Raw genomic sequence first — 12500 nt, 5'->3', positions numbered from 1 at the left:
ATGGGAGAGACTCGCCCAGCTGACTCCAAGCCTGGCACCATCCGCGGAGATTTCTGCATTGAAGTTGGGAGGTGAGTAGTTTTGCTTTTACATTTAAGGATTTTCTTGATTGTGCTTTTTATTTCTGTTTAAGCTTTTTTGAATGTTAAGATCCTAAAACCTATTAACTTTATAGCATTGTAATAACTAGAAACTAAAGCAGTGTACCTTTCCAGGAACATTATCCACGGTTCTGACTCTGTTGAGTCTGCCAACAAGGAGATTGCTCTGTGGTTCAAGCCTGAGGAGCTTGTTTCCTGGACACAGTCCAACGAGTCCTGGATCTACGAGTAAGGCGTGCGAAAATTTGAGGGAGGAAGTCAGCCTATATTGTGTTGCTACAGTAGGTGGTTTAGTGGCACAAAACCTAGCTGTTCCCGGTGATATCAAATTTTCTAAAGTCAGGAGTGCCACTTACCCACTCACCACATTTAGGATCACCCTTCCTCATGCTTATTTGATAATAAAAAATGTACATCCGTTTATTTGGCCGTTTTATTTTGCATTTTCATCCTTGTTTGATATATCCCATAGGATGGCTGGAAAGATGTAGCATGGTTATTTGATGGACTCTTGAGGCAAGATAGGATTACTTCAGTGCCAAAAAATATTGCTCCCGAGATCAGTGTATCAAGGGGAACTGATGCATGCAAGGTTTAAGTAGTATTAATAAATTCCTTTACTTCACACCATGCAAACCTTGTAACCTATTTAAGTCACATAGGTTGAAGTCGATACAGTATATGCATGGCATGAGTTGACTGACCAGTTTAAATCATGTAGTCCAGTATTAACTCAAACATAGCAATCCCAATGGTGTAATTTTATATCTATTTTGAAAAGTGGCATGTAGATTACTTAATCATACCTTGCCTTTTGTTTCCATTATTTATGTTCTCTAAGGTCCCTTTTAAGTGGACAATGTTGCTTGCAAACTTTGATGTGATACAAAGGAGAAACTGCATGTAAACATAATCACAAGGCTTTGCTTATTTCTCATTTGTCACATAAGCAAAGTTTGCTGAACAAGTCTGCTTATCACGAGCAGTTTAAAGCTTTGCATGTAAAAGTACTGCTTATGTTTCCATGGACTGGATTAAGATGTAACCCATTTCAACAGTCAAGATGTCTTGACATACCCTCCCTCCCCACTTCAATTTTTAATGTTAACCTGCATCTTGTATAGAAATATTCCTTTTGTTTTGTTCCAAGTAAAACTAACAGCTGTTACTTGCCCGAAGAAGCACTTCAAGTGTTCCTTGGATCAGAGCTAGTGGCCTTTATAATTGGATAAGGATATACCAGATGAACAATGTTACACAAATAGTAAGAAGACATAGGAATTGTTTTAACGAAGTGTTTACTTTTAAGAAATTGCATGATTAACTTCCTAGCTGATAATATACAGGTTGCATTTAAGCTTCATCTAACTTTTCTAAATATTCTTGCATCAAAGAAGCAGTTCCTACTTGTGTAACCTTGTGCCACCACTTTAATTTAAGTGTTTAACAGTGTAATTTATTAAGAATGTTAAACCTTAATATATGAGGCTGTCTAGAGGAGTTGCTTGGCAAACTTTGCTCATTGTGATGGAAATGGAGAAACGGCAAGCAAAGCTGCTATTTCTGATGTCGCATTGAGGATTTTTGTCAAATATAGCTTGCTTGTCTGTACAGAGCCTTAAGCATTGTCCACAGGAGGGGCAGTGCCCATGTGGGCAACCATGGGTAAATATCAAATTGCCTGTGGATGATTTTGAAACTGCCTGATGATAGTCATATGCCTGATAACTGTGCATTCTAGCAACACTTTACACCTTGCTTCTGGTGTCTTGAATGTTTGTTCCTACAAGGGCACTGCCCCTTGTGTGGACATGGCTTAAGAAGTGTGGGTAAAGGTAAGCACACAATCTTTAGTCGTAATCAATATAATTGTATTGAGTGAAGATAAACCCTCCATGCTTTGTGGCATAGCAGTAGTCACCATATCTCCATATATAAAAAGATATAGCCTGTTAACTTAATGGCAAGTAGTCAAACTTCAGACTGGCTATCAATTTTTTTTTTTTTTTTCTCTACTGGAAAAAATGGTGGTGGTTTGACTTTGCTGGAACACAAAGTACAGAAATCATGGCATTAGTTCATATAATTGTGTTCTGGATAATTATTGTATAATTTGTCATATTTTGAATGCAACTAACTTTCATTTTGTAAATGTATTTCAGACTTTGATCATGAAATTCAATACTTACTCTTGTAACAGGTTTAGTTAATGTTTCAAATGATGCAATTGAGTGACGTTAAAGGCACTACGTTGTATTTTGTTAACTAATTTGAACAACAGTTGTTTTCATCTACTACTGATAGTAATTAAAAAAAAAAAAACTTTCCAGAACGTAAGTAAATCTAAATGCATTCTTATTGATGATGATAATTTCTACATGAAGGAAGCTACAGAATAAAACATTTTTTAAGGAATTACAATTTGGTGAATACTGTATAATAAAAATAATGGCATTCAGATTAGCTTGTGCTATTTATGGATAAGTGGACTTAAATTAACCATGCAATGTTTATATTCTTCATAACCGGTTGTTTAGAGATCCATTGGAAAGTCCACAAGCTCTATAGTATATTCAATTGGAAAAAAAAGTAATATATGTCTGGATTTCATTCATGCAACATGGCATAAATTCTGAATTTGATATTGTATATGTTCCCTATTGCATGGCAGTGCAAAATGGTTTGCCAAAGTTTATACATAGTGACATGGTGTTAACCTGAATATATTCTTCCATATTTACATAGGTAAAGCCTTTTTTCCTATGTAGTTTCATTAAATGTGTCCATTCTGAGGCATGGACATTTTAACTTGGTATCATTATTGGATTATGATGTACAGTTATTTTGTAACATGTACTACCTTCAGTTTTTGTTTTTTTGTTGTGTGCACAAGACGGATGGCAGATAATACTAAAATGTCTAATGCCCAAATATATAATTAGGATACCTTTTTTCTATATATTAGGTTATGAATTGAAATGTTTCTTGTATAAGTCGGCACTGATATTAAACGTTAAAATTTAACATGCAAGTTCAAGTCCACTCATTTCAAGCAGAAAAATATATAAATGTACTGTAAGGGATATGTTAGAGGTTTTGAACAAATTAGTTTTTAATCGTGGTTTTTATTGGAACAATGGAAAAGTTAAGAGCAATTAGTTTCAGTACTAGTTAAGGTTCAAATTGGAAGTTGTATAGTTCTTTATAGTTTTTAAGAAATTGAAATTCTAATACTCTAATGGTGCTAACAGTTCTCTAGCCAGCAATACCAGTTTTCTTGTAAGATTTGCATTTTCAGTATACACCTTTGGCAATTGACAAACTCCTTCCATATATTTGATAGGCCTGAAATGCCTATACATATTTAATTTTCTGTTTTAAGTTTCATGTATTTTATGAGACTTTCGTACAAATTATATGGTGTATATATAGATTTTTGCACATTCATGTAATTTCAGTTATGAAAGGTTTTCAACGGTTAATCTTGTTTAGAAAGAATGTGGTATTCAAAATATATTTCAACAGGTTTTTCATAGCTTAATCATGTAGTGACCTAATGTTATTATTAGAAATTAATTTGGTTTACTTTCAATTGTATTAACTATAAATATAACATAGAATATTAGCAAGCTAAAATGGATATTTTATTTCTTTTATTGTGTATATTAGCCAAATGAAAATCTTTGATACCAACTTGTATATTGATGTAAGTTTTTGGAAATAGTTTGCAAATCTTGACACAGTGTAGCAGACCTTATTTCCTTTAATTGCATATTTGGAATAATTGATGGACAAAATGTGCTCTATTGATAAATGATTTAATGTGTGGTAAATTAAAAGCAATAAAATGATACAAACTCCTCTTCTTCATAATGCCACTAATGACCTTCTTTAGATAATTTTAGGTGCTGAATCATTTTTTGTCATGAAAATGTAATTGGGTTGGTCAGATTTACATATAAAAAAATTGCTTTCCAGCTTAAGCAAGAATATCCTTTCAGATAAGATCAGGTGATGGTGGAGATGCCAGCTGGATGCAGATTCTCTGAATATTGGTTGTTCTTCATATATAGGTCACTTAAGCATGACAATTTTGCAGGTTAGTGGAGATTTTTGGTGATGTGAACACTGCACATGGGCTGCAGAGCTTGAATGACTACCTTGAAGAACGTAGTTACATCTCCGGCTTTGCACCTTCCAAGTTAGATGTTGATGTATTCTCTTCCTTGGGAAAAGCCCCAGATGAGAAATACAACCATGTACTTCGATGGTATAACCATATTCAGTCTATAGGAGTTGAGCTGAAGTTAACTCTGGGAGGAGACTGTACAGATGCTCAAGTTTTGTTGGAAAACAAAATGAACGAGCACAAAAATTTGTGTATGCTGATTGAGGAGAATACATCAGCAACAGCAGCTGCAAAAAGTAGGTGTTCGGCACCAGACAAGATTGAAGAGCAAAAAGAAGATACGGTAGTTAAAGATGATGAATTTGACTTGTTTGGTTCTGATGAGGAGGAGGACCTGGATGTTGCAAGAGTACGTGAAGAAAGACTAAGAGCATATGCCGAGAAAAAGTCCAAGAAACCCGGGCCAATTGCAAAATCGTCAGTGATGCTTGATGTTAAGCCGTGGGATGATGAAACGGATATGAAGGCAATGGAGGAATTGATTAGATCAATCAAGATGGATGGTCTTTTGTGGGGTGCCAGCAAGCTATCCCCTCTTGCCTTTGGAATTAACAAATTATCAATCTTGTGTACTGTAGAAGATGAAAAGGTCTCTGTAGATGACCTGGTCGAAAAGATATGCGAATTTGAAGAATTTGTGCAATCTGTTGACATTGGGGCATTTAATAAGATCTGAATAGGCATTTGGTATTTATATAAGCATTGGTGCTACTGGACTTTTTCAAATGATGTGAATGCTGATGGAAATAATTAATTTTGAAAGAAAGTTTGTATACACTATAAAAGGAGTCGTATTTGTCAAGACCAAAGACCTTTATACAAGTACATAACACTGATTAACTATTAAAACAATTATGAAGATCCTATAGCTGCCTTTGTTTCACAATAAAACAAAACAAAATTTATACCACAAAATATTGATGGGTGATGTATGATGCTATCATATAAAACATATCAGTAGTAAGTGCACGTGTCAAACTGGTATTTTATTAGGAGATTAAATCATAAATACAGTCTAAAACAGACCTTAAAAGGAAAAATACATTTTAAATTCTTAACCCATTCCCGACGGGGGATTTCTAGCCTAGAATGTCCAAATGCCGGGGCTTGATTTTTATTAGGGCCTAATTAAATGAATAAATAGCCAATACAATACCTGCCGCGCCGGCAACTGGGCAATGGCGTGCGTACAACACCCCCACCGTCCCCAACTGGGTTAAGGGAGCCAATAAGGTGTTCAAGAATATTATTTTTATTTCAGTTTATTTAGCAAGAATAAAAAAAAGATAAAAAAATAAAGTATTTTAGTTCTGTAACCTATATATAGAGCTACATATTAATTTTACTGTGAAGCCACTAACTGCCTTGCTGCTAACTATATCCTTCATGATAACTCAATCAGTAAGGAAAAATTACGAGATTTCAATAATGGTCTTTTGCAATCATTAAGCTATCTATGAAAAAGTTAACATCTTTATACTTTATAAGTAAATGGAATTTATACAGCAATGAATGGAAGCCAAAATCTTAATAGAGAACATATTTATTGAATGGCAGTTCTACACAGAATCCCAGTCACTGAGCCTCCTGAATTTTTTGTGGAAACCATCACTACTGCTCATGAAAACTAACACTATTCTGGCTTTCAAGCTTCTGTTTTTTGAGAACAGGCTTTTAAACCTTTGGCAGATAACTAGGAATGTAATTACAGTGCCCCCAAAAATATAATTCAGAAGTCCTATTTTTTCTCTTTAACGCTATCCCGACAGGCCCAGCGATAAGTGGAAACCCCCTACGCCAGGCCTATGCAATATTGCATCGGGAACATCACACTGGTGCGTCGCCCCGTCATCGGGCATTTAGCCGTGTCACACGGGTATAACGCGCCATCATCAAAGGGTTAATAACAGGGCAAAACATATGCGACATCAAAAACGTTCACAAAGTGACAGAAATGGGACTCGCCAAAATAAAAACCTGATGAGCTAGCTGTTGAACGGAAAATAATTTTTAATAATCAAGCAATCTCCAAAATAGAATTCAATCAAACATTTGTATCTTAAGATTTGTATGTATTCTTTTGCAATTTTCCATATTGATTTATGCACTTTCCTTTTATAATTCTCCTAGATCTCGCTACCTATTTTATGCTTGCATTGAAAGGTCACCTATAAATGTCATGAAAGATATTTTCTACAAGAAATTAACCTTGACCCGTTTTCTTGGTATCAGAAAGTACTTAGATGAAACTTAAAACAGAAATCTAAAAGGCAAGGTGCAGTAATCTGGTCAACTATCCACTTCAAGTGACTATTTGCCTGTTGTACAAATGAAAAAAAAACAACAAATTAATAATTGCATGTATTTATTCTAAAAAATATTTTTTTCTGAACCCATATGTACATAGTATTGAAGATGATTGCAAAACTAAGAATATTGTCAAAATAATTACTTATTCAATTTTCTTTTCCATAACATTCTTCTACAAAATTTTATGAAACTTGGCACTCATACTTGATTTTCAAATTTAATATGTAGACAACAATACCAAGAATTTCCAAAAGACATCCTGAACGGTCTGTAAGCGGTTTTCCACAGGAACAAATGCGCAGCTGTTGTTTTCAAGCCTAATTACTACAGCTTGGCTTTGGTAGATGTATCATTTTCTTCTTCCTCAGGAGGTTTGTAAGTCCACTGATAAGCTGGTAAGTTCTTGTGCTCTGTGTGTTGTAAAGAATATAAAGGTGAAGAATTAATCTACTTTCAATATTAAAAACGATAGTTGAAGAACCTAGTTAGGACGATCTTGAATAAGTGTACACTAAAAGTGTCTGAAAAATAAATAACATTACATTTTCAGATAGTCACAAAAGGAATATTACAACAGTAAAATGCTACAAAACTTTCACACCATCATAAAAACAATGTGTTTCTGTATGAAATCAAAATAATCTTGCACATGCTAAAGTATAATTGTCTATGCATTGTACATATATTTTCAGTGAGATTCTTTAAAATATCCTTTAAAAGGACAGCAGGAAGTGTTATTTTTAGACATAATTTATATTAACTAAATATTAATATAATCTTTTTAAAGAAAATCTTCTTTTTCTTCAACAAAAATATTACTTTTTACCCAAATATTTACATTTTTTTAAACTAAAATTTTACAGTTATAGTTACCCAAGGATAACTTCTTATCTATTTATTGATTCACAACCACTTCGTGAATTGCATCACAGATTTGCTGATCAAGGTTCTGTTTCTATCTCTCTATGTAGTGAAAGGTAATCACATTTGATACATAAATGGACTGTATTTTCAGCAGAAATAAGAGGACATGCTATTTATGCACCATACAGTATAAGCAACTGTCCACATAGCTAGGATGATTGTGACGTAGAAGAAAAAAAAAGTCATAAATTCCTATCTTTGTGAAATTCTCATTCATCTTTTCTTTTAAATGGAAGTATTCAAAGCTTTTAGATCATCTTTAGGCCCGAGTCAGTATTTGATTTTCAACACTGTCAGATGAGTCTATATATGACAGATTAGTGAAGTGATACTAATTAGCATTTAGTATATAGGTAATTATAGCTGATGGAATAAATAGATAGTAATTTCAACAAAAGGAAATATGCAGAATGAATGATATTTGACCCCATGAAATGCACATCATGTAAGGTTTAAGAAAGCTAAAATCACAAGTAATACTTGACAAATAACTCAAATAATAGACTACAGACTGACATATTTCTATTGTGGTACTTCTACTGAACATTTTAGTCTTAGTTCTTAATAATTATCATCATCATCATCATCATCACAAAAGTTATAGCTATAATGAAACAAACATACAAAAAACAACAACTAAGTAGTAATAAAAATATAAATAATAATTATTATTAAAATCATTTCAAAAATGTTAATACTTGTGAAACAAGCATTCTGCAATACCTGAAATCTGCCACATAAGGGGTGAATAAAGGCTGCCTCCTCCATCCACCTTCAAAGTCTCGCCAGATATAAAAGCAGCTCCTGGGGACAGCAGGAAACACACAGCACTTGCAACCTGAACATACAGAAAAGAAAAAAAAGAGTTGCTTCTTGGAAAACATGCATTTTGGGTAAACATTATTTTGTTTGTCTCTCTGTTCATGTTTGTATATGTGTATGCAAGTCATTCTGTGAGTTTGTAATCTGAGTGCATGTGTTTGACTGACTGTATGCATGCTAGTGTATATGTTTGAATTCAGGACACCTAGAATAAATGTGTTTTCAATGTGCCAATAAAAAACAGATCACTATGGCTTAGGGTGGGAGTTGCTAATACTGAGAGTCTTTGGTTTATTGCAGTGATATCAATTTGGTGCCATTGTAGTCAAGAGATTAATCATTTATACTTCATTAAACCCCTAAAACCATAATTACCTTTGTCAAACACCAACTAATATCTAATCCATATTGATACTATGGTGCTTACCTCTTGTGGTGTTCCAAGACGTTTAGTAGGAATGCCTGCACGAGCCCTTTCAAAGATATTATCCTCATTGTAATTCCTGGCAGCTGTTGGGGAGTAGATGGAGCTACCGGGAGCTACAGAATTTATCCGAACACCACTCTGTGCCCACTCAACTGCTAAACTCTGAAAAGTTTAATTGATAATAACACAATGAAGATTTAGAGCATGAATAAAGTGAATCAAGTAAATAAAGAGAAACACAATCATTTGTTTGTTGTTTGAACTTAGTTAACCCACTGCGGACGGGTGTCATGACAAACATGATGAAGGAGCTTTGGCCTGACAACGGGCGTCATGACGTACATGACGTTCGGGGATTTTGGATCACTGTGCTATTTTATTTTGCTATGAAAAAGGAATGAGTGATGATGGCTACTGCAGTCATAATTACTATAATTACCGTAATACTGTGCTAGCTTTACGTCCAAAACCTAGATGGCACCACTTTTTCCTTGCACCAGCAGGAGAGAAAGGCTTGAATGGCACCCATCCACGGTCTCTAGCAAGTACCATCTTTATAGAGCGATGGCACACACTAAGTTGATGAACTCTTGCTCAAAAGTACCGCACATAAAGGATGTGCAGGCAGAACGGGAAGAGGAAGGTGACTCAATCCATACCCAGTGTCTATAATGTGCTCCTGTGCCAATATGGATGCCTTTCACTGTGGCACTCATTGTCACAAGCACAGGTTTCATTCCTCTTCCCTACCTCTTCTTGTTATCTTTATTGTAGGTGGTTATATGACAGCACAAAAATACGAAAAAATAAAGTTGCCTTTTGTCCTCCCATAAACCAGCAATACTTCTATCACACTGAGTATAAAGAAAATAATGAGCTAATATGGATAATATGCTACAGTTTTAGCACTGATAGAGCCTGTCATATGGCACATATAAGTCTCTAAACTCAATAAAATACACAAAAAAATAAAACACAAAAACCGCTCTAGTTTTACAATGAATGACTGAAAGAGAATGGGAAGAATCAGATTATATTGCTTCAAGCAGTCTCTCTTTAAAATAAAACCTATCCTGGAGGCTGGGCAAGCAAATTTATCCCCGTCTGCAATGGGTTAATACTAGACCCTATAAAAACAAATTTAATTAAATAAATAATAAATAGACATGAATTTCATTTTTTTAATCATATTGAAAAAAAAAGAGAAGAAACAAAATTTTTTGTTTTTCATATTCCCTATACACTATCAACACATTGTGGACGGGTGTTATGACATACATGACATGTGAGCTTTGGCCTGACGATGGGCATCATGACGTTTGTGGTGTTTGGGGATTTTGGATCACTGTGCAAGTCACTGACTACTTGCTCTAAGTACTGCTGATGAAAGATGTGCAGGTAGAACGAAAAGAGGAAGGTGACTCAAACCATGCTCTATGTCTAAAATGTGCTCCTGTGCCAATAGGGATGCCTTTTATTGTAGCACTCACCGTTTCCTTCCTCTTCCTTACTTCTTCATGGTATCTTCAATGTAGATGGTTATTTGTTTCATATTCGTTCATGACTACACAAATAAGAAAAGAAAAAGTTGCTTTTTGTCCTCCCATTAACCCATTGCAGACGGGGATAAATTTGCTTGCCCAGCCTCCAGGATAAGTTTTATTTTAAAGAGAGACTGCTTGAAACATTATAATTTGAATCTTCCCACTCTCTTTCAGTCATTCATTGAAAAACTAGAGCGTTTTTTGTGTTTTGTTTTTTTGTGTATTTTATTGAGTTTAGAGACTTATATGTGCCATATGACAGGCTCTACCAGTGCTGCAGTAGACTAAAATTGTAGTATATTATCCATATTAGCTCATTATTTTCTTTATACTCAGTGTGATAGAAGTATTGCTGTTTTATGGGAGGACAAAAGGCAACTATATTTTTTTCGTATTTTTGTGCTGTCATGAACGAATACGAAACATATAACCACCTACAATAAAGATAACAAGAAGAGGTAGGGAAGAGGAATGAAACCTGTGCTTGTGACTGTGAGTGCCACAGTGAAAGGCATCCATATTGGCACAGGAGTACATTTTAGACACTGGGTATGGATTGAGTCACCTTCCTCTTCCCGTTCTGACTGCACATCCTTCATCGGCGGTAGTTTTGAGCAAGGGTTCATCAACTTCGTGTGTGCCATCGCTCTATAGAGACAGTGCTTGCTAGAGACCGTGGATGGGTGCCATTCAAGGCTCTCTCTCCTGCTGGTGCTAGGAAAAAGTGGTGCCATCTAGGTTTTGGACGTTAAGCTAGCACGGTATTACGGTAATTATAGTAATTATGACTGCAGTAGCCATCATCACTCATTCCTTTTTCATAGCAAAATAAAATAGCACAGTGATCCAAAATCCCCGAACGTCATGTATGTCAGGACGCCCGTTGTCAGGCCAAAGCTCCTACGTCATGTATGTCATGACACCCGTCCGCAGTGGGTTAAACAACAATACATCTATAATAATAAGCTGACATACAGCATTGATAGTGCCTGTCATGTGGCATATATTAGTCTCTAAAGACAATAAAATACACAAAAATTAAAACAAAAATGGATTTAGTTTTACAATGAGTGACTGAAAGAGAGTGGGAAAAGTCAAAGTATGTTGTGTGAAGCTGCCTTGCTCTGAAATAAAACTCATCCTAGAGACTGGGCAAGTGCATCTATCCCCCGTCTGCAATGAATTAACTCTTTCTGTTTCAGTTTCTCTTTAAAAAACTAAACATTTTTATTTCTCAATTCCTTATAAAATACTTGCATTCTTATATAAAAATTTTGTATAGATTAAACAGTACAAGCCTCTAGTTAAACCTTGGTCAAGTTATCAACAGCAGAACGAGCAGCTCCAGTGTGTGCCATCATCGGAAACCCTCGAAACATGTCAGCAATGATGTTTACGATCACACCACCATGGTCACTCATCCACTGTTCATATGCTAAGGTGATGCACATAAAAAATTAAATAAGTATTACACAAATAAGTTCAATAATTTCCAAAAATATAGGTATAGATACAAATGCAGTTATAACACATACAGTCTGCTGAAAAACTTAGAAATCAGTTAATTCAACAAGAAACTGCAAATACAACATAAGTAAACAAAATTTTATTGATTATATGTTACCTTTTTATCAATCTCCATATATATCTCACCAATCAACCTTCATACTGCATGTCTAGTACTGTCAATAACAAGGAAAAAAAAATGAAGAAAACAAAAATAAACTTACTTTCCCTACACATGAGAAATGTTCCTGTAAGATTAGTCTCAATGACAGCATTCCATCCCTTGAGACTCATGTTGGACACTGGGGAAGGGAACTGGCCTCCTCCATTATTCACAAGGATATCTATTCTGCCCAGTTCCTTTATTGTGGAAGAGATCAGGTTTCTGTAAAGTGCAAAGGCTCTCTGAGATCAGTGTCCATCAGTGTACATCTAATTCAACATCACATTAATTTTAACACAATCACAGAAATTTCAATACATTACACAGGGATTTTGGTAAAGTTTGTCCTGAGGCCTCTCCATCCTTACCTAACCATGCCTAAATATGGCCACCCCCACCCCAACACACAGAGGTCAATACACTTGACAAAAATCAATATTACTAAAACTTACTTGACTTGTTCTTCCTGTCTGATGTTGCAGACCCTTGTATGTAAAACACCACCATTGGGATC

At 35.1% G+C, this 12500-nt stretch overlaps 2 protein-coding genes and 1 pseudogene across 6 annotated transcripts in view; 2 read left to right on the top strand and 1 right to left on the bottom strand.

Moving 5' to 3' along the window:
* Positions 1–524, top strand: part of awd (nucleoside diphosphate kinase) — a 1804-nt gene extending 1280 nt beyond the window's left edge. Inside the window, exons 2-3 of the mRNA XM_043005580.2 lie at positions 1–71; positions 216–524. The exon at positions 1–71 is cut by the window's left edge and continues 144 nt beyond it. Of these exons, the coding sequence (XP_042861514.1) occupies positions 1–71; positions 216–333 (189 nt within the window). The 3' untranslated portion in view covers positions 334–524. The remainder of the gene's footprint in view (positions 72–215) is intronic.
* A 1576-nt stretch (positions 525–2100) lies between these two features.
* LOC122246817 (elongation factor 1-beta pseudogene) lies at positions 2101–5155 on the top strand (annotated as a pseudogene). Its single transcript, XR_015191668.1, has one exon. The product of XR_015191668.1 is annotated as an elongation factor 1-beta pseudogene (transcript).
* A 1490-nt stretch (positions 5156–6645) lies between these two features.
* The window catches only part of LOC122246815 (peroxisomal trans-2-enoyl-CoA reductase), a 9659-nt gene continuing 3804 nt past the window's right edge, over positions 6646–12500 (bottom strand). For all 4 annotated transcript variants that reach the window (XM_043005578.2, XM_086544592.1, XM_043005577.2 and 1 more), the window contains exons 3-8: positions 12439–12500; positions 12048–12208; positions 11628–11752; positions 8774–8935; positions 8248–8362; positions 6646–7010 (exon numbers count right to left, since the gene is read on the bottom strand). The exon at positions 12439–12500 is cut by the window's right edge and continues 62 nt beyond it. In XM_043005578.2, coding sequence (XP_042861512.1) covers positions 6925–7010; positions 8248–8362; positions 8774–8935; positions 11628–11752; positions 12048–12208; positions 12439–12500 — 711 coding nt within the window. In that variant the 3' untranslated portion in view covers positions 6646–6924. The remainder of the gene's footprint in view (positions 7011–8247; positions 8363–8773; positions 8936–11627; positions 11753–12047; positions 12209–12438) is intronic.

Source organism: Penaeus japonicus, unplaced genomic scaffold, assembly GCF_977035675.1.
Source record: "Penaeus japonicus unplaced genomic scaffold, GWHDUDI00000001_assembly GWHDUDI00000015, whole genome shotgun sequence".
Lineage (NCBI taxonomy): Eukaryota > Metazoa > Arthropoda > Malacostraca > Decapoda > Penaeidae > Penaeus > Penaeus japonicus.
Note: the sequence above shows the minus strand (reverse complement) of the source record. Positions and strands in the feature narration are given on the sequence as shown.